General features: G+C 53.5%; 2 protein-coding genes across 6 annotated transcripts in view; one reads left to right on the top strand and one right to left on the bottom strand.

Annotated features, from left to right (window-relative positions):
• Window positions 1-8,387, top strand: part of ERGIC3 (ERGIC and golgi 3) — a 33,320-nt gene extending 24,933 nt beyond the window's left edge. The window contains exons 11-14 of one of the 2 annotated variants that reach the window (XM_063350468.1): window positions 1,391-1,455; window positions 4,006-4,142; window positions 5,101-5,156; window positions 7,200-8,387. In XM_063350468.1, coding sequence (XP_063206538.1) covers window positions 1,391-1,455; window positions 4,006-4,142; window positions 5,101-5,156; window positions 7,200-7,279 — 338 coding nt within the window. In that variant the 3' untranslated portion in view covers window positions 7,280-8,387. The remainder of the gene's footprint in view (window positions 1-1,390; window positions 1,456-4,005; window positions 4,143-5,100; window positions 5,157-7,199) is intronic. The other variant, XM_063350470.1, reaches the window with a different exon arrangement.
• A 513-nt stretch (window positions 8,388-8,900) lies between these two features.
• Window positions 8,901-14,239, bottom strand: LOC134522647 (CMP-N-acetylneuraminate-beta-galactosamide-alpha-2,3-sialyltransferase 2-like). Of its 4 annotated transcripts, XM_063350471.1 has the most exons (8): window positions 14,143-14,239; window positions 13,127-13,214; window positions 11,888-12,255; window positions 11,372-11,562; window positions 10,882-11,061; window positions 10,450-10,495; window positions 10,154-10,273; window positions 8,901-10,042 (listed from the first exon to the last, which is right to left on the bottom strand). In XM_063350471.1, exons 3-8 carry the CDS (start codon window positions 12,140-12,142, stop codon window positions 9,875-9,877), a joined length of 960 nt encoding a protein of 319 aa, XP_063206541.1. In that variant the 5' UTR covers window positions 12,143-12,255; window positions 13,127-13,214; window positions 14,143-14,239; the 3' UTR covers window positions 8,901-9,874. The 4 variants fall into 4 exon arrangements, 3 of the variants coding, with proteins under 3 accessions (XP_063206541.1, XP_063206542.1, XP_063206543.1); XM_063350472.1 differs by having other exon boundaries at window positions 8,901-10,017; window positions 11,888-13,214; XM_063350473.1 differs by lacking the exon at window positions 10,882-11,061 and having other exon boundaries at window positions 11,888-13,214.
• Between the last annotated feature and the right edge of the window lie 6,497 nt (window positions 14,240-20,736).

Raw genomic sequence — 20,736 nt, 5'->3', positions numbered from 1 at the left:
GCTTCTCAGCTATAATGGAAAGCAGCTTAGTAACTTCGTCCGCCAGTTCCCTCAGGACCCAGGGATGGATTTCATCAGGTCCCATGGACTTATGCACCTTCAGGTTCCTTAGATGGCCTTGAACCTGATCTACTCCTACAGTGGGCATTTCCTTATTCTCCCAGTTCCTGCCTTTGCCTTCTGCAACTTGGGTGGTTTTGCTAGAGCCCTCGCCGGTGAAGACCAAGGCAAAAAAAGTTGTTGAGTACCTCAGTCTTGTCCATGTCCCGGATGACCAGGTCTCTTGATTCCTTCCGGAGAGGAACCACATTTTCCTTAGTCTTTCTTTTGTCATTGACATACCTATGGAAGCTTTTCTTGTTGCCCTTGATGTCCCTGGCCAGATTTAACTCTAGCTGGGCTTTATCTTTCCTAACCTGATCCCTGGCTGCTTGGGCAATTTCTTGTATTTCTCCCAGGCTACTTGTCCTTGCTTCCACCATCTGTAGGCTTCCTTTTTGCTTCCGAGATTGTCCAGGAGTTTCTTGTTCATCCATACATTTATCCTGGTGTTTTTGCCTGACTTCTCTGTTGGGATGCATCGGTCCTGAGCTTGGAGGAGGTGGTCCTTGAATATTAGCCAGCTTTCTTGGGCCCTTCTTCCCTCCAGGGCATTATCCCATGGTACTCTGCCAAGGAGATCCCTGAAGAGGCCAAAGTCTGCACTCCTGAAGTCCAAGGTAGTGAGCTTACTCTGTGCCCTCCTTGCTGCCCTGGAGATCTTGAACTCCATTTCATGGGCGCTGCAGTCAAGGCTGCCGATGAGCTTCAGGGCATTTGAAAATAGGTTTTCAAAGCGACTCCTGCCTTCCGTTATCCTTAAGAGGAGTGAAGGAACAGGCTGGTCTGAGGCAGCAGCAGGAGTTCTGTTTTTTTGTTCTCTGATCCAGATCTTCTTTTTCACCTGATATGATAGAAACTGTACTTCTACAGGAATGAACTGTAGTGTTAATTGAAGTTGCTGTAGGATACTCGTTTGGAGTTGAGTGTGTTTTCTTAGGGTTGTGCTGTTAAATATAAATGTTTTCATGTACTATAATAAAAAATTTCAAGAGGTTATACGGCTAAAACTATAGCAAGATAACTGTTTTGTAAAATGTTTTCAATTTAGTCAAGGCCAAAATGGCAGTAGTTCTGGTTTTGGTTGGAAGGGGAACGAGTTTCACTTTGGCAAAAGGAAAACTCATGTCAGACGTTAACTTTACTGTCCTTGAAAATCTCCAGAAGCTGTTGCGTAGAAATCTGTTCCCTGACAAGTTGAAAAAAACCAATTTGTGTCTACCTAACCTGTCAGTTAAGCTTTCCAGCTCTTTGCCAGCTACTAATTGTGTGTCTCTGTCTTTGCTCATAGCTTCCATGATGTTTCAATATTTTGTCAAGGTGGTCCCCACGGTGTATATGAAAGTAGATGGTGAAGTAAGTACTGTTTTTTCCCCTATTGCTTTGGCAAGTGAAAGCCTTCAGACTTTCTCCTCGTATTCTGATGCTGACATTATCTGACCTCTGGTGGAAACAACACCATCTGTTTGACTTTCTTCATATAACCGCCCCAGTAAGAATAACAGTTTCTATGGTGTATGGTTGTCTGTAATGTTGCAGCAGTGATGAAGCAGATTTTCAGCCTGCTCTGTCCCACCTAGATCAAAGTGACATGCCATTTTCATCATGTTCCCTCATGAATCCCTCCTAGTGCATGATCAGGAGAAGGTAAAGCAGCAAGGAGAACCTAAAAATGTTCTTTGGAGAATAACCCAAGATTAGCTTGTCTCCAATTTAAAAGCTCCTTTAGCCTCCAGAAGAGCGTGGCTGGATTTCCAGCCCTGCTTTCAGGACAGGTAAGGTAAACAAATTACTGAGGAGATACCAGGGTGAGACGAAGATCCTGAGAACAGGGACAGATTTTTGCTCTCTTCTGAAGACAGCCTGAGGGAGCAGAAAGAACTGTGACTTCATTCATTTGGAAGCTGTCATTTTGCAGGGGATCTCAAGAGGTACAGAGAACCTCTTTTTAAAAACCGAAATGAACCTGTCGGTTATCATTACCGAAATGAACCTGTCGGTCTCAGGGCAGCAGACTGATGTAAGCTGTTGTGTTCCTTTTGCAAAGAAAACACCAGTAGAGGCAACAGCTCTACTGTTGCGCAGACTTCACCACCAGTGCTAACCAGCGTACTTGTCTAACCCCGTGAGGAACAGACAGATGCCACATGCCACGGTGCCTCTGTGACCATTCACGTACAAGATGGCTTAGCTCCCTAGCTGTCTCCCAGGTTTAGGTTCTGTATTTTCTATGCTGGGTGGTCCATGCCCAGCTTCACTTTAACACCAAGCCAGTTTCCTCTGAGGTGAAACCGAAGTGTGGTTCTGGGGCTCATTCAGTGCAAGGACTGATCTACGCGGGGATGAAACTGCGCCAGAATTCGACTCCCTTCTCCTGCGCAGTTTTATAACACTGTGCAAACCCCACGGCACTGGGAACCCTTACCACCTCCGGCTCTTCACCCAAACTCATGCTGCGCTCGGGCACGTACGACGTATCCTTGCAGTGAGAACAGCATACTACTGCACATCCATGCGACTTCCATGTTGGTTTAGGCACTAAGAAACGTAAATCGCCAGCAGTTCATTAGTTATGCCAGAGGCTGCATACGAACTACAAATCTGAGGGGACACACGGCCACAGTAGATACAATTCAAGCAAAGCTGTCCTAGAGCAGTGCGGGCAGAGCAATGTACCAGAATCCGTTGGAAAGGTAGATGCAGTTTGTGTTTCTTCATCTGCCCTAAAGATTGAAACTGTTTGCAAGACTCAGTTCTCATGTGATAAATCCTGATGTGGGCCACTCTTTCTTCAATCCCCTGCCTAGAAAGGGCCCGTCTGGTTTTTTTCTGGAGGTTGTATGGAAGTTACTTGCTACGAGGTGATATTGGGAGAACCTTCAAACAATCTTTGAAGCTCATTCTGCTTGGATTCAGGATGCCTCTGCAGTTTCTGTGGAGGACTGAAATGCCTGAAGTACGAAGGATAGTTAATAGGAGCCGTATCCTTGTGACCACCCCAGTGCCATAAGCCACCGTGGCTTCTGTTTCTCGTGGTGAAATCTCGCATGCTACTGCAGATCTGTTGTTCAGATTTCAAAGGACTTCTCTGTCAAAAGAATTGGTTTTCAGTAGTCACCAGGAGAGAAATCCCTGCAAACAGTGATGCTTATACTTACAGTAACTATGGATCCTAGTACCCTGCCAGATGTATACCAGGGGCTGTGTTATACATTCAGTACTTGGAACCCCCAAACATGGAATTTAGTGAAGAAACTGCATAGTATCTTCCTCAGCTTGGATGGTAATTTGTGTCAGATGGCTTATTAGGGATGATAGAACATAATTTCATTTTACAGAAACCAAATTAATTTGCTCTAAGAATAGGACTGGTATGGACAACGTGTAGAAGAATGGCAGGGCACAGAAGAATGCTGCAGGGTCATCTTCGTTCATACAAAGATGGGCAATCTGTCCTTCTCCAGCCCTGGCGCTCTTATGCTTTTACATATTATTTCCTTTTCTCTTACCCTTGAATGTATATATATAGCTTTCTCACATCAGTGCTGTCTCCTTGAAGCATGCTTAGGTGGACTACATTTTGGTAGAGGATGACGTGGACTTGGGGTTGAGGCTGAGAAGCTATCATCCGGTTTATGCCATTACTTGGCAGCAGAGACCAAACCAGTCCAGCCTGGGGACTGGTGCAGCACTTGTTCTTTGGGCTAGCTGGGGCTTTAACTGATAGCCTGTAGTAAAAATAGACCTGATCCTGGTGGTGTTCTTTATGACCCTTTTTATGACCCACTGTCAGACTCCCCACAAGTGAGTGGGCAGGGCTACAATTCATATGGTTCACTGAACCAGTGTTAGGCTTTTCTATTCCTTGTTAACAAAACAATGTTTCCCGTGTTTGTTTCCTGCTAGGTGGTAAGGACTAACCAGTTTTCAGTTACACGACATGAGAAGATAGCCAACGGGCTACTAGGAGACCAGGGTCTGCCTGGTGTGTTTGTGCTCTATGAACTTTCACCCATGATGGTGAAGCTGACAGAGAAACACAGGTAAGAGACGTTTCAGTCTCTCTCACTGATTTTGTCATTTTGCATAGCTTAAAACTCCATCCTCACTTAGACGCGATGGTGCAAATGCCTGAAAGCCATCCAAGCCCCTTCGTGGTCCGTGGAGAGGAAGAGGCCCGACCAGAGGCCCTTGCTCTCAGTGTGAACATGTGAAAGAGCTTGTGGTTTTTCTAATATGACCTGAAGCGTTTTAATCCAGTATCCAGATGGAGAAGGAAATTGGTGCAGGGAGCAGAAGTCGGATGGAACGGTTCTTGATTCAGACTAATTTCTTCAAAGGTTTTTTTTTTAATGGGAAGACAGATTTATATAGCGTACCCACCTTACCAGCACCTACAGCAGCACCCACGCTCATCCAGTCAGGTTACTTACTCTGCATTTGCTATAGCTTTTCTTCGTGTAGTAGTCAGTGTGGAACCTCTTTCTTCTTTCCAGGTCTTCCATTAATCACAGGCATGTAATGGCAGGGCTCTGGGAGGGGTTGTACCTGTCCGATCTTTTAGGTTCATAACGAGGGACAGCCAATGTCCATACCTTAAAATGTATTAACGTGTGCTTAGGGATTTAGTTTTTGTGTTACAACAGCCTGCTGTGCGTTCTGTCTGGGTAGGAATGGATAAAATCTTAATGGTTAAAAGCTCATCCGTTAGGTTTGCGAATTCAGTACTTGCCTCCCGGGGTTGCCACTGAGCTCCTTAGAGCGCCCTGCACTTCTGCTATTCGATGCTGCCCAGTAAAAGTATCAGTGAGAGACCCCATTCTGTAGCCGGTAGGGGTTATCTAATTGTTAAATCTGATAATTGTCAGCTATTACTGTTTATATAGTCGCGTGCTATGGTGAACATTATGATAATTAGGAATTAGTTTTGATGAGTTGCTACTTACCTGACATTGGTACCTGAGCTCATGCTGGTTGTTCAAATGTTTTTCCTCATTCTAGGTCCTTCACACACTTTCTCACAGGAGTTTGTGCCATCATTGGAGGCATATTTACAGGTATTGCACCTTTCAATATTTTTTTCTTTCTAAAGTGTAAACATTTGCCATCTTACTCTTTCTAAAGTCTGCATGGGAGGTAATAAATCCCTCTTTGATGGGAAGAGGTGACTTCAGCCCTTAGGAGGGGATATAGCGCGTTCTGCAGAGCCACGGGAGTGGCGTCAGATGGTAATTAGCACTGCAGGCTTTCAAGATGCTGTAGACCTATTACAATATTTTATTTGATGAAATGTTTTCATTTCATTATGATATAGACCTGTCATAAGGTTTCATGGTGATGCTTTACAGGATGCTTTACATTGTTTTCAAATAATGCAGCCTTTCACATACCGTATGAATCCATCCGTACTGTTTTCTTGGCCAGCTTGGGCCTGTAAGCAGATTTCCACTTTCATGTGGAACTAAAGCCAGTAAAACCTGTGAACCCAGGTTGCTATGGGCATAGCCATCTCAGCGGTGTCAAACTGTGTGTTCCCGGACATCGGAGCTCCAGTGAGTGCCCTGCAGGAACTAAAAGTATCCCTCAGAGCCAAACAGGGTCCTGTAAGGAAAGGCTGGACTTCATTCTCAGGGCTGGCTTCTGGAATAGCTAACTGGTATCTGCTCAGCTCCACGTGTGTGATAGAGCCCAGCCTTGGTCCAGCCTTGCACTCCAGCTAATAACCCAGCGTGCTCTGAAACCCAGGCAGAGATGCTCACGTTCTCATCAGAGGCGTCTGTGAAGGGTCAGCCTGGAGATCTGGGCAGCAGATCTTACTGGGTCCGAGAAGCCAGCTACTGTATCATGGAACGCTTGTATCACATACCTATGTCACATAATACCTTCACCTGCAAGGTTTTCCTGTCGCCTGAGGTGTCCCAGCGCTCAGTTAACCTCATACTGGGAAACAGGATTTCTGTCTGTAATAAATGTGGTCATATGCATTTCTATGGTTGACTCAGGGAAAGGTTTTCAAAAATAATTTTCATGACAAACGCAAGCGGCCTCTGATGCTGATGAGGTTTGATGGCCGGTTCGTAATGTTTGCTGCCATAAGCCACGTTCAGACTCTCCGTATTCGTGTTCTAGAGGACAGATCAGACCAGCTGTGTAACGGTTTTTGTGTTACAGCATCAAATTGATTCCACAAGTAGAGATAATTTCAGGGCAAAACAACCACAAAAGACAGTCATCTGAAGTGTTACTCAAAGACCATAGTAAGGCAAATAATTCCATGTTCTACGGTAATAAACAGAAGACTCGGTTACCATTTTAGCCACTACTCTTTATGTAGTATTGAAATATCTGTCTTTGTGTGGGGACAAGTAGTTTCTTAGCTGAGGTGTTGAATAAAAGATAAAAAAGAACGTAAAGCTTCATAAAGACATTGAAAATATCTTCACTTACGGGCAGCCTGTGTTCCCTCCCTGCAGGAGCTCAGGGCTCCTGTCCTGTGAAAGCTGCCCCGGTGGATGCAGGGTTGTCTGGGGTTTGTGGTGCAGGAGACCCATTCTGAGCTTCTCCGTGGCCCCAAACAAGCACTGAATTACTAGGCTCCTTCAGTGCTAGAGAGATTTGGGAAAAATACCGCAGAAAGAACTGAAGGTTTGCATCCTTGGTGGGTGAACATTGCGGTCTCCGATAAAGGGCATCCATAAAGGGCAGCGCGGGGTCGAGCAGCTCGCTTTTAGTTACTGCGAAAAGAGCAGGAGATGGGAAACCTGCTCTTGGCAAGCTGGGTCAGGGCAACTCTGTGGCGTAAAGCTCTTGGCATCAGCTTCCTCTCCAAACGCTTCTCACTCATCAGTAAACACCTGGCTCATTTTTACTTCTGTAAGAGAGATCTTCTGGAGAAGTACGATCACCTGTGCCCTGCAAGCAGGATCTTGTCGGTCCTAATGACATGATGACCTTATTCTGCAGAGCAGCAGCAGCTGGCTGCCTGGGGGAGCTGGAATTCCTTTCCACTGACAGAAGGATTTGTGTTTTCTTTCCCTGGGATTTGTTCTCTCTTTGAGGCATGGCTAGCTTGGTCCATCTGTTTTTTTTTTTCCTTTTAGTTGCAGGATTCATTGACTCCTTGATCTATCACTCAGCTCGTGCCATCCAGAAGAAAATTGATCTTGGGAAGACAACATAAATAAGCAACGATCTCACCCCACAAAAAACCCTCTAAGGAGAACTAACCAGGTTTTTTTGAAACACAAGCGATGTTCTGAGTACACAAGAGAAGAGGTTCGGAATTACCAGCTGGCCCTGACTGCTCGTACGTTACTGTCCCGTTATTCTTTGTTTGGCATTAATTTGTGGGTGGAACTGCTTGAACCTTGCTGCTGTGAAGATGAGCCATCTTGTCTGGCTGTGCAGGCCCTACTGTAAAACCCCTTTGGTCAGTCCGTGTTCGGCCAGTTCCGCCCTGAAGAGCTGCTGGAGACACTGCGTTCTGTTTGCCTCCAGGAGTAACGTACTGTATTGTCACGAGACCTGGGGTGGATTGCAGTTGCCATCAGATAAGCTTTCTAGCGACACCATCTGGCTTTTTTTTAATTTGTCTCTAAAATGTTGGGGAGCGCGCTGATGCTGCGTGCCAGACCGCTGTGGAAACGTGCCGAATCCCGTGCACTTTCTGCGCCCCCCGTCCTGGGCAGCGGTGAGACCTGGCACGTGGGTCGCGCTTACTGTCCTGTGGGGCATTGCAGCCGCCCCACGCTGCTCCGACGACAGACGCGAGTTGATGTTTCAGCAAAAAAAAGTGTTTTGAAGTTTTAATTGGTTTTTAAATCGGATGGTGTTTTTCATTTCCGCTCTGTTTATCTTTTGAAATAAAGTCCATCCTCTGTGTTTTGGAAAAGCATTTGGAAGAGTAATTGAATTATTTGAACTAATCCTGGTACTGAATGGGAAACTGTAATTAAAAAACACACCTGCCTTGTGGCCAAGTATGTAGACAGCATGATGAGCGTGGTTTGCATTTTTTTCTTTTTAATGATCTACACAAGTGAGTACAATGTTTGGCATGTGAAATTATAGTGGGAGAATTTGGAAAACAATGAGGGAAAATAAAACTCTGTGGATTCCTGCCTCATTTTTAGGCAAAGCAGATTCATTATTCTTAAATCTCAGCTCTGGATGTGTTTTGGTATTGACTCAAAAATTGGTCCAAGCCATTTGTCCGACAGTGCGCAGTGCGCGTGACAGGCACAGGATCAGATAATGCAGACAGAAAGCTATTTTATAATTAATTTGAAAGTAGTTTTTGTTTGTGATTGTGTTTTTAAAAAAAAAAAATAATAGCTGAACTTAGCTACAAACCAGGGATGATAAAAACCTGTGTTTTTTCAATCAGGGAGAGAAGCAGTTTGAGGGGTGGGTGAGGAAACCGATTCATCTGATTAATTAACACACAGTATCTGTCTGTTTTGTCAGGAACAAAAAGTGACCCGCACATCTCCAATCGCTCCGTAGAGCACACAGCTTTGTAACTAAATTTGAAAGAATTATCAGGAGGGGGAAGGTGAATTGAACTAAGATAGCAAGAGTTTAACCCACAATTAAACAAATTGCCAGCTAATTGCTGGGCTTTGATAAGAAACCTCAGAAAAGCATTGGAGAGCGTGGCCCAGAGTGCTGCTTGGCACCTAGAGAAAACAGAGAGAAGGTGAAAGGACGGCTAAGTGCAAGACTTGTACTCATTGTGGCAAACTGGGTATAATTGAGAAGAGAAAGAGAAGATATCAAGAAAGGGAGATCCTACCTGGAGAGGTCGGAAATGAATGAAGCTAATAGTGAAGTAATAGAAGCTTCTGCTACAAAACGGGAGCTTTTGAGTAGGAGAGATCTGGTGCTTTTAGTAGACTGAAAGACCGAGTCACTAATGGCTATGGAAAAGCTGAGTCTGATTTGAGGATGTTCATGTTTGCGATGGAAAGGAGGAAAAGAGATGCTGCGAACTCTGCTCTGGAGGAGAAAACCTTTGGGACGTGAAGGCTGCAGCGTCTACTGTCTTGTCCTGCAGTGTGGGGCTGAGATTGTGCTGTCTTTTCAAAGCAGGAAGGGCTCAAAAAGTAAAGCGAATGTTAATAATAGATTCACATGTGTTTTCAATGTTTATTCAACATAAGATCATTTCAGTTGTGCTTGATTCTGTCATCTTCTGACTTAGCATGCTTGATTTTTTCCCTTTCTTCTTTGATACAACTTGTAAAATTTTTCCTTAGTTATAAAAAGACAGGAAGGGAAGCTGCCCCTCTCCGCCTGCCCAAAGAACAACTGCAGACCTCCCGCAGAAGCTGCCAGCGGGTGGAAATGTCATCTCCGACACGCAGCCAGCCACGTTTGAGCGGCTGCCGTCACCTCCTGCTGCTGGTACCTAACAGCTTCACAGCCACCGCAGGGACAGTGCACGGCAGCTCACGGGTTCCACCCCCACCTCCGGCCACACCATCTCCCCTTCCTCTCTCCCAGCTAGCGTGGGCAGAGCCACGTCCACCCCGTGTCCAGCCAAATGCAACGGCCCTGGTGCCGCGGGAGCGTGTCACCTCCTGGCCCCCACAGTGTCCAGCTGGTTGGACCAGCAGAAGCAGCAGCAAGACGCTGGGAATCGCGGGGTCTGTGAGCCAGGGCGTGTGCGCTGCCGGGGGAGAAGCAAGCTAAAGAGCTGAGGGCAGCTGCCAGCAGTGTGGGGGGGCTGCTGGTTCTTGCACTGACAGCCCGGCTTCAGTTTCCTGGGGAGACATCATTTGTAGAATGAAATCCTGCCTTCAGCTGCCAGTCTCTCGATGAGGCTGAATTCAACATCAGCGTCGTGGACCCTCGTCCTGCGAAAGGCTCCGGACCAGCGGTTTTTCTCCCAGTAGTGGTGCCAGTTCCCTTCACTGTCTGCTCCGAAACCAAACACGGAGACCTGTGCACATGCCAGCAAGAGCCATCACTGCGTAGGCGCTCGGTGAGCCTGGGGAGCGCGCGGAGAAGCAGTGGTGCGGCGGCAGCGCCCCGTCCTGCTGACCGTGCTCACCTGCTGGCAGGCGTGCAAGGCGAAGAGCAGGGCTGTGAAGCCAGTGGAGGGGTAGCGCCCGCGACGCTGCGTCCAGTTCTCGTGGATGTACTTGAGGAAAGCTGGGCTCAGGATCAGTACCTGAGCAGGGAGCAGAAGGTCCGTCAGCTGCTCACGTCGCTGCGAATGGCCAGCCCCTGCCACCAGTGCAGCCATCAGCCCTCCTGCTCGCCGGCTCTGCCCACATCCCACTGAAAAACACGCCTGGTCTCCGCACAGAGGAGCCCAGGAGGCGCCGGAGCCCGCCGAGGCCTTACCTTGTTTCTGTCAGCTTTGATGAACTGTTTCACTCTCGCGTATGTGCTGCAAAAGCCAGAGGAGGACAATGAGCATGGGCTCATCATGAGCACTCCTGCTGCTGGGGCCTCTCCTTTGGAGGCAGACGCTTTGCAGAGGGCGGCACCTGGCCTCATGGCACCATCAGACCCTTGGGCTGCCCCAGCAGCACCTGGCCTGGCTCTGGGAAGAGACACATCAAGCCCGTGGCCCCACAGTGGGGACAGCCACCATGCCCACCCCCTTCCTCAAGCTGCAGTGCAGAGCTATGGCAGGGCCCTTGCCCAGGAGCCCTTTGTCCCACTGAGACCATGATGCTAGGGCTCCAGTGAGGCACCCAGGTCCCCAGTGCCACCCTGTGCGATCCCCAGGGTCTCCAGCACAAGGGCTGCTGGCCCCTGAAGCGTACGCACTGCGTGAGCTCTCCGGTGGAGAAGGCACTGGCCACCCACTGCAAGTCCAGGGGCTTGAAGGGGACAAGGACAAGGTGGACACCAGGCCCCAGGTCCACGGCACTCTCCGGGTACATGAAGTGATGGGTTGTTCTCATGCCGACATCCTGCTCAAAGCCAGCAATCTTTGCTCTGTTCATCCTAGGGGACAGCAGGAAAGCACAGCCCAGACTGAAGGCGCACGCCCTGCTGGTTGCAGGCTGCCGGTCCCACCGGTCAAGGACATGAGGTGACCCTAGCCAGCAGCACAGGGGACATGGGCAACACAGGGCTGGTGTGTGCCCCAGGGTCGGGGGGGGCTCCAGGGAGCAGGGCCAGCAGCTCACCAACCCCAGCCGCTTGCCCTTGCAGGGCCTGTGTTGGCAAATTTCACAGGGTGGCCAGGGGCTGGGACATGCCAAGGTCCTGGGGAGACAGGGAGGCGCCCTTCGAGCCCCTTTGGGTCACCCACCTCAGCACCCAGTCATGTGCGTCGATACGCAGCCCGTGGCCAGACCCCGTCAGCCGCCCCGAGTTCCCCACAACCGCACAAGTCCTGCAGCGAGACGGGTCCCGCACGCTGCCCGTCGGGGCCGGGAGGACGCTGAAGAGCTGCTGAATTATGGCCTGGAGCTGGATGCCATTTCGGGGACCCTGCAGGGTCTGGGGGAGCAAGGGCAGTGACACGCAGCATCAGCCCCAGTCTCTGCACCACCACCACCCACCCACCCCCAACAGTACCCCCAAAGGGGGACGGAGCCCCACTCCTCCCAGCAGAGCCCTGGGAAAGGTACAGAAAATCCCGATGGGATATTTGGGAAAGGTTGTGGGACAGCCAAAACGAAGGGGGAGGGAGGGAGGGCTGTGGTCCCTGCACCCCCTCCGTGCCCCATTGCGTCTGTCCAACTTGACCTTGGCCCTGCCCCACTGCAAACGGATTTGAGGAGCCTGGGAGGAGCCATGAGCCCGTGCCCATGCCGCCACTCACCAGCCACCACTGGACCACATCGGAGGAGAGCTCGTGGGCTGTGCCCGTCAGCAGGGGCCCCACGGCCATGTCGTAGCGGGTGTTGAACCACGTGGAGCTGTTGGCACTGGCGGTGCAGCGGGCGGCCGGGCTCACAAGGAGGGAGGGAGCCCAAGGGAAGGGGCTGAGGCCATCTGTGGGGGCTCGGAGACATTGCCACAGGACCAGCAGCAGGCACAGGGCCAGCACCACCTGCACGTGCCTCTGGCACAGCATCCCTTATGCCACGTGCAGCGAGATGTCACAGGGCCCCGCGGCAGTGGCAGCACGCCCTCCCTGCCCCGACTCCTGGGACAGCCCTTGTCTGCTCTCACCCGCTCTGCAGGGACCTGAAAGAGCCCGGTGTGTGTTTCCTTTTCAAACGGTTCAATGGCTTTGCGGCTGTGCTCTGCTTCTGGCGCTGCCGCCGTTACCTCGGTCCTGGCGGGGCCGGCTGACGGCACGTGCTGTACGAGGAGCTGCTCCCTGCCCGCAACACTTTTAGGGTCTGGAAGCTGACCCGCAAACAAGCGGCAAAGTGCCATCATCCTGGCTGTAAGCCAAGCTCCAGCTGCCTGGTGGCGGCTCGCCGGCAAAGCAGCTCCTCTGCCGGCCTCGAGCCCTGCCGCCCCCCGCTCCCGGGCACGCCAGTGCTGCCCAGCAGCCACGGGGCAGAGGAACCCCTTGGCCTCCCCGCCGAGCCCACGCGGGCGCCGTGCGGCCGGCGAGACGCTCTCCCCACGGCAGCCCTGGGGTTTTGCAGCTCCAAGGGCACTGAGTCATTGCCAGGAGGAAGCAGCAGGAGGTACTAATGGCTGGCTGCGCGCGGGAACCTTTCTTTAACTCGTATTTAAGTGACATTTCTTTTCCCCATCTAAAAGGACTCGTATGAACCTAAAATCAGAGGGGAAAGGGTTTTCTAGTCCTCAGGGAGTTCACAAAGCGCTCAGCGTCCTAGGACCTGGCTCCCGTGGGCCAAGGCGAGAGCGAGGAGCAGGGATGGGTGGGCAACCTCCACGCCAGGGTCAGAAGCAGCAGGTTCGGGCTGGGGAGTCCCCTCTGTACTGAGAAAGGTGAAGGAGAGAAAAACCCCTCCTGTCCTCACAGGAGGACCCCATGCTTCCCCCCAGTCTCCCAGGTGCCTACGTGGGGCCGTGGGTGAGCACCGGCTTCGTTTCACCACATTAACCATTTTCCGCGGCTCCTGCAGCGTGGACGTACCTGCTCGCTGTGGTATCCAACCAGCTACGCTCAAATCCAACTCCTCACAGGACGCACGCCTGGCAGCAAAACTGCTGCTCCCGGGGGTCTGAGCAATGAGCAGAGACGAGAGATGGCGGGGGGGGGGGGGGGAGGTTTGGACAATTCCAGGTGGCCCCAGTGGGTGATGCCCCCCCCCAAGCCTGCCCTTTCAAAAAGCAGCTGGGCCGTTCTCTCTTCTTTGAAGGGAAGCACAAACAAACCACCACCAAAATGCCGGAAACGCAGATGTGTGTGGTGCCCAGCAGGAAGCGGCCATGGAACACCAGCTCTTCACCCTACAGGCCCCCACCACTCTCCCTGTTGGCAGCCGTGGGTCCCTGTGGCTTAGCAGTTTGCCCTCCTTTGCAGCAGCCACAAGCGTTTGCCACGACGGAGGCAAGAAGCGTCTATCCAACATGCTGGTCAGGCCAGGAGCCAGCAGTTCCCCCCGGGGCTGGTTCAGGCACTCCTAGAGCCTTGGGGGTCGCAAAGCCTCAGCCCACAGAGGGGAACCAGCCGGCTGGGGGCCACACGGTCAGCACCCGCAGCACCATTAAGCCCGGCGGCAGGGGACTCAGGCAGCACAGCAAATATTCCGTGAAGCTTTTTGCAGTTGCCTGTTGCCGGGGAGGGCAGGGCTGTGGACAGGCAGGGTCAAGCAGTCCCATCTCCCTGCCTGCGCCCACGTCCAGCCCCTGCCTCCACAGACAGGACCTCTCCGCCTGCACCCTCCGTGGTGGCTCGGACGACCAGGGGTGCCCCGTGCCCAGAGGAGCCCTCGCTTTGAGGTTTCCCCAGCCCAGCGCCATCAGCCGCAAGCCACCGCAGCGCAAACATGCAGCTGCAGCATTGAGCCGCAGCCAGAGGCCACAGCCCTGTCCCTGTCCCCGCTCAGCCCCAAGGGGCACCTCCGGGAGCTCCCCAGCCCCACTGCCAGGAAAGAGGCCCTCCTAGTGTCACGAACCCCTGGTCCCCGGCCCCTGGGGGCCCCTCACCTCCTTGGAGGAAGCGCTGCCGAGCACAGCCAGGCAAAGATGACACCCCCAGGCTCAGTGGCCCCGCCAGTGCGTGTTACGAGCTGCAACAACCGCCACGGGAAGAGGAAGTGTTGCACCATGACGTGGGGGAGAAGAGACCTCGCAGCAAGCGGCGCAGCGAGGTCGGGGCTGCCATCCCTCCTCTAGCAGTGCCCACCACCCTGGCATCCCAGCACGGACCTCCCCTGCAGCCCAGCACCACGGCAGCCAGTGGTCCCGCTGGAGTCGGATGCCCTGGCCACGGTCCCAGGGCTGAATCAGGAAATCCATCATTAAAATGTTCCTCTGAGGGTGGGAGAAGCTGCCTCCTGCCACTGCAGGTCCTGCTGCATGGGCTCGACGTCTGCTGACAGTGACACCAGCAACGTGGAGGTCTCGACGGCCTCATGCATCCATCACACCACCAGCTGGTTTTCATTTTGCTCACCTGGATGGGATTTTGGCTCGGAGAGGACAGATGAAGGCTGTGAAATGTGCCTCGGCAACTGGAAAAACACCGCCAGCGGAGAAAAGCCATGCGAGCTGAATTGTGAGTAATTTTATCCAAGGGGAGGTCAGCCCTCTGCTCCGATGCCTGTGAGGAGGTTTGGTGCCTGAGGGAGAGCCACAAAAAGGAAGGATCTAGAAACTCAAACTAGAACAGAGCACCAAAGAGCCAGTGTTTATCGGCATCGGGCTCAAATGGCATCTCCACTATTGCGGTGGGGCCAGGCATCGAAGGAGCAATGCCCTGAGCCGCTGCAGAGCACGTTTTCTGGAGCACAGTGAAACACGGGCAGGGGCAGCACGGGCTGGCAACGACGCTGGCTCCGCAGCACTTTGTTTGCATTTCCAAGCTCCCGGCGTTCTCAGTCCTCAGCAGAAGCCACTTTCCCGGGGGTCTGCATGCCAGCACCGCTCCACTTGCGGCCCGGGAGACCTGCAGGGCACAGCACTGCTCTGCTCTACGATTGCTGCCATTAGCAGAGCAGGGAGCACCACGGGACAGGCAGCACGGTCAGGGCAAGGCAGGAGCCGGGCCTTTGGTAGCAGAGTGCCCCAGGGCCGAGTCCTGCGTGAGGAACGGGGCAGGAGCACGTCTGTGGAGCATGTAGGTTGCTGCGGTTTCTCCCTTTGCCTGGCCAAGGGAGAGCCCGGCACTGCTGTCGGCTCACAGGAGGAGCGGGCTGGGGGGACAGGGGTGGTCCGGCAGCGGAGGTGAGGGAAGCAGGACCAGGCGAGCTGGTGCGCCCAGCCCAGTCATCCCTGGCACCTCGATGCAGACGGGAGCTCGGGGGAATGCATTTTAAGCAGCTGATCAGCTCTTCCTTCTCGAATTGAAGCATCTCCTACTTATTGAGCATGTGAAGGAAGGAAGCCAGGAAGACACCCTGCCTGTAAGGCCGTCCTTCAATCCACCCCTTTCTGTGGGGAGAAAGGAAGGCAGGGGACTGGTGAGCGTGGCATAGGGGCATGCAGGGGGATGAGGAACTGGGCCCATAACAGCTGCCTTTCGTTGCCAAGGGAAAGGTGGAAGACGGAGAGACTGATGCAGAGCAGGCGACGACAACAGGTGCAACAGTCACGGGACAGAGGCAAGAGGCGGGTGGAGAGGGGACCACGCGCATCCCAGTGCCGGTCAGCATGCGCGGGCTCGCTCACCCACCAGTTGCAGTCCTGCTTTTCAGACACCACGGTGACCTCACCGGGGCAGAAAGTCAGCTCATCTTCCCAGTCAGAGAGAGCAGCACGTGGAGCAGCAGTCTGTTCTGCAAGGAGGACAGAGCGCGCTCAGGCCTCCTCAGCTTTGCCAGACACAAACTAAAATATCCCTAGCGTCTTGATCCCAAAGGCCCTGGAAAGACGTAAGGAGCAAGGGTAAGAGACTGGGAGGTTTCCTGCACAGCGGGAGGGCAGAGGTGGCAGGTCACCTTCTGGGAGTTTGGGTGGGACAGAGATCCAGAAGACACTTCCTCGTGCTGTAGCATCCTTCCAGAGGCACCTGCTCCTCTGCCCCGGGACTGTGGCACGTGCAGCTGCGCTGCCGGGGGAGCCAGTTCTCCCAGGGCAGCTCTGTGCGAGGAGTCAGCGGTGCTGCTCAGCACAACCCCAAGACCAGGCAACCCAAGGTCAACCCAATGAAAGGGCTCTGCCTCTGCACAGTGTCCTCGGGCAGAAAGGTGTCCCCTGGAGCATGGAAAGGCAGGGACAGTGTGGACGCTGTACCCTTGTCCTTGTCCAAAACCGTACCCTGACCTGCCAACAACCTGAAATCATAAAGAAGGCTTCCCTCAAAAGGCAGTGGGGCCTTATAGGGATTTTGTAGCCTTCGCAGCACTTAGCAGGGAGATGCCGACACCAGGGAGTCACAGCAGAAGTGCTGGCGGGGAGAAGTTACAGAGACCGACTCCAGCTCAGTTCAAACCAATAGCGGTTTTGGGAAGATGTGGGAGCTGAGCTGAGCTGATCGTGGACACTGGCCAGCTACCATAGTGCTCCCGCGAGGAAGAGGAGATGAAACATCCCATGCACGGCCAGAACATGGATTTGGCTCCTGGAGGGATCGGTACGGGCCAGGCTGTCCCACTTCGCTGGGGCCAGGCGTGCACAGGGAGTCCGTGGCTTTCAGGGCATCTATGACACAATCAGGCTGGTCACCTCCTCCCACCTTTCATCAAGGTGGGCAACAGCAACTCCCCATTGTCAGGCAACACAGTGCAGTGTGGTCTGGGAATTGGAAAGGGGACGGGCTGGGGACAGGGTGGAGAGCGGCAGCAGCAGAAGGGGATGTGGCCAGGAAGCAGAAGGACATAAAGTGGAGGCCGGGCTGAGAAGCGTGTTACCAGGATGGGGGAGATGAGCTGTGCAGCCCCAAGGTGCACCTAGAGCTGCCAGCACCAGGGGAAGGACGCAGCTGCCACGGCTCATGCACTTACCGTCCTCCATCCCCCCACGCTCCTGACCTCTGCTGGGATGAGGCTACTTCCTAGAGGCACCCGGAGGCTCCAGCTGGCCAGACCTCTGTCCCAGAGCACCCAGGGCTGCTCCTGGCAGCATTCACCCCTTTGTCAAAGGGTTGTGTTGTGCAAGCCGTTAACTTAGCCCCTAGCCTGTCACCCTGCCTGGGTGTGGAGAGAGGGGCATCCTTCTGCCACAGGTCACCCGTGGAAACAAATACAATGCCTGAAAGATGGGGACTGGGGGGATGGGGACAGGACATTCATTCCTTTCTCCGAATTCATCGCCTCCAACAGCCCAGCAAACCCCAGAATAATCCTGCTCTAGGGGCACTGGTGTTTAAAAGCCAGGGGAGTCCCCTCTGTGCTCAGCTGGGGGCACGCCGTCCCATGCCGCAGCTCTCCCAGCCCTGCACCCAAGCAAGAGGCGCTGTGGGTCTGATCCACGAGCAAGGCTCGGCCAGACAAAACCACGGCCAACCTGACCTTGTGCTGGTGCCAGACTGCAGACTTCCCAGCAGGTCCTTCCCACCAGCACGGTCTGGCTCCTTGCTCCTCCCGGACCTGTCCTTTCGTTACCTGAAGCCGGGCCAGGGGGGCTGGGCTGCTCAGGGCCGAGCGGTACCCAAGGCGCTGGCTCTGAGGACGCGTCCTTGTGCTGGATGCTCAGAGGCAGGGGTGGGCTCCTCCTGCTTCTTGTGTCCTCAGCAAAGATGGACGAGCTGGTAAGGAATGGTGGATGTGCCCCCCAGGGAGCTAAACACAGAGCAAGAACGGATGAGGGGTCAGCAGCAAGCTGGCACGGAGCAGCATTCCTGGGGTGAAGCTCCAGGGGAGAACGGACATGAACATGTGGGCAGTTATCTTCTTTTCTCTGCTCACAGGCCTAACGTGAGAAATGCATTACAGAAAGTTTATTTCACAGAATCTTCATGGTTGGAAAGGACCCTTAAGATCATTGAGTCCAACCAAACAACCTACAATCTCTGCCACTAGAGCACGCCCTGAAGTGCCACATCTCGACATTTCTTAAACACCTCTAGGGATGGTGACTCAACCCCCTCCCTGGGCAGGCTGTGCCAGTGCCTGACCACTCTTCCAGTAAAGTCATTCGTCCTAATATCTAATCTAAACCTCCCCTGCCGCAGCTTCAGACCATTTCCTCTGGTCCTGTCATTATTCCCCGGGGAGAAGAGGCCAACACCCACCTCTCTCCACCCTCCTTTCAGGGAGCTGTAGAGGGCAATGAGGTCTCCCCTCAGCCTCCTCTTCTCCAAGCTAAACATGCCCAGCTCCCTCAGCCTCTCCTCAGATGCCCTGGTCTCCAGACCCCTCACCAGCCTGGTCGCTCTCCTCTGGACACGCTCCAGCACCTCAATGTCCCTCTTGTACAGAGGGGCCCAGAACTGGACACAGCACTCGAGGTGAGGCCTCACCAGTGCCGAGTACAGAGGCACCATCACTTCCCTACTCCTGCTGGCCACGCTGTTCCTGATACAAGCCAGAATGCTGTTGGCCTTCTTGGCCACCTGGGCACACTGCTGGCTCGTGTTAAGCTGGCTTCACCAGCACCCCCAGGTCCTTTTCTGCCGGGCAGCTTTCCAGCCACTCTGCCCCAAGCCTGTAGCGCTGCTTGGGGTTGTTGTGACCGAAATGCAGGACCTGGCACTTGGCCTTATTAAACATCAATAAGTTCCACAGGGTTTCTCTCTAACCACGGCTTCCTGACGTGGCAGCTCTGTTTTACAGGACTGAAGTTTTAGCTTTGCTGGGGGTGCAACATAAAGTAACAGTTGAAAATTAAGCAACACAAGGAAATGACCCCATGCCCAGAGGCTCCTGAGCAAGTCCTGGTCTGCAGAGGCCTGAGGAGCAAGAAGAAAAAAAAAAAAACTCAGTCACCACCACTGACAAAATGATCCACAGGAGAGCAGCAGTCACAGCCCACAGAGGGGCCGTGACAACGTCCCGCACGCCATCCCCTCGTCTGCTGGAACTACAACATAACGAGAGAGCGCTGACATGGCGGTAGTGCGGTTTGGTTGCTCCCAGCACATTTAGCAGGAGGAGGCACCAAGAGGCTCGCAGCTCTCTGGACCACCACATGGAAAGGCCCACCACAGTGGTAACATCTCACAGGTATTTTCCACAGAGGGACAGGACCTCGATTTGCCCAGGAACAGGCCAGCATGATGGTGACACTACATTGGCCAAAGTTTTCGGCTAAGCCCTAAGGTGGGTCTAGGTGGGCAGTGAGATGCTCTTAACGGGAAGCCTGGGCCCTCCACTGAGCTGATCCTGACCTCACTCACAGCCTCCCCAGGGCATCGAGCTCTGCTGCTCGGTCCCTCGTGTCCCAGCCGCATGCAACAGCCCCTTCCCCCCCTGCGCTGCGACTGACGACGCCTATCAGGGTCTTCTGGCTTTTGCCATCGGTCAGAAGACAAAGTCATTTGGCCCAAATAAGTTTTGCGTTGGATGCTGCGCTCAGCAACCAGCTCTCACCCCGGCTTTGTGAATTTTTGGAACCGCTCAATCATTTGGCTTCCAAACATCCCACAGCTTAACTCAAGAGTTAACCCCCAAGAACTTCCTTTCATTTTTTTGTTAGGCTTTTAGTTTGATGCTTGTCTGGTTGAAGGGTTCTGTCCCCTCTTTACCATGTGGTGTGAGCCCAGCACAAGGCACAGCCTTCCCACACACCCCCCTCCCTCTCTGCTCTTGTCCCCACCGACCGATGCCTGTCACCCAGCCACCACAAGCCTTCACCAAATCTTTGAGTGTTTTACAAACACCCAAAGACTCTTGCACCACACTCCACCCTCGGTCACAAATGATACGGTGCAGACCGCGATATGGGGACGGCCCCCCACACCCCTCAGAACGCACCCCCCATGGCTCCCCACCCCTGCTCACCTCCTCCCGGCTCTCGGCAGCGGCCTTGCAATGCCCCACACGGCTGGTGAAGGTAGAGGTAGTGGGTGAGCCGATGTCCTCCTGTGCCGGCCGCACGAAGTCGCACACTGAGACGAGGGCCGCCACGGTGCCACGCCAAGGTGGCGCCAGGAAGGGGAACTGCTGGCAGGAGCCATGGTCACACTGGGGCTGGGCAGAGGCGGAGGGCTGGGGTCGTGCCGCTGCCAGCAGTGGCCCAAGGGACTCCTGAGGGGACAGAGGGCTCCCCCCCTTTGCCATTCTGGGGCCCCCACCCAGCGGCTGAACTCCAGCCCCCCTGGGGGAGCACCATGTCTGCCGGACACTCGCACCTGCCTTCAGGTCCAGCCAGAGTCCTCACCTGCTCCTTACCTGCCTGCCCAGCTAGTTTTCTCCCCAAAACTTGCTCTATTCCTGCCCCATCTAAAAGACAATCAGGCAACCATCTTCACTATAAAAACATGCTGTCAGTTAATTTCTTTAGAAACGCAACGGTCCCTCTGACCATCATCTTCTGCACCAGAATGAGACCCCTCAGAAGGCATCTGTTCTGCCAAAACCCGAGGTGAAGGACCTCCGCCTGAGATCAGATCACGTCAGGGCTTGTCTGTGCAGAAAACAACAACCCTGGGGCACCAGAGACCATGTTGAGAATCAGATTCATTTAATTTACATTGGCCCA

The sequence above is a fragment of the Chroicocephalus ridibundus genome, chromosome 12 (genome assembly GCF_963924245.1).
Source record: "Chroicocephalus ridibundus chromosome 12, bChrRid1.1, whole genome shotgun sequence".
Classification (NCBI taxonomy): Eukaryota; Metazoa; Chordata; class Aves; order Charadriiformes; family Laridae; genus Chroicocephalus; species Chroicocephalus ridibundus.
The sequence above is the reverse complement of the archived record's forward strand: the minus strand, read 5'-3'. Positions and strand labels throughout refer to the sequence as shown.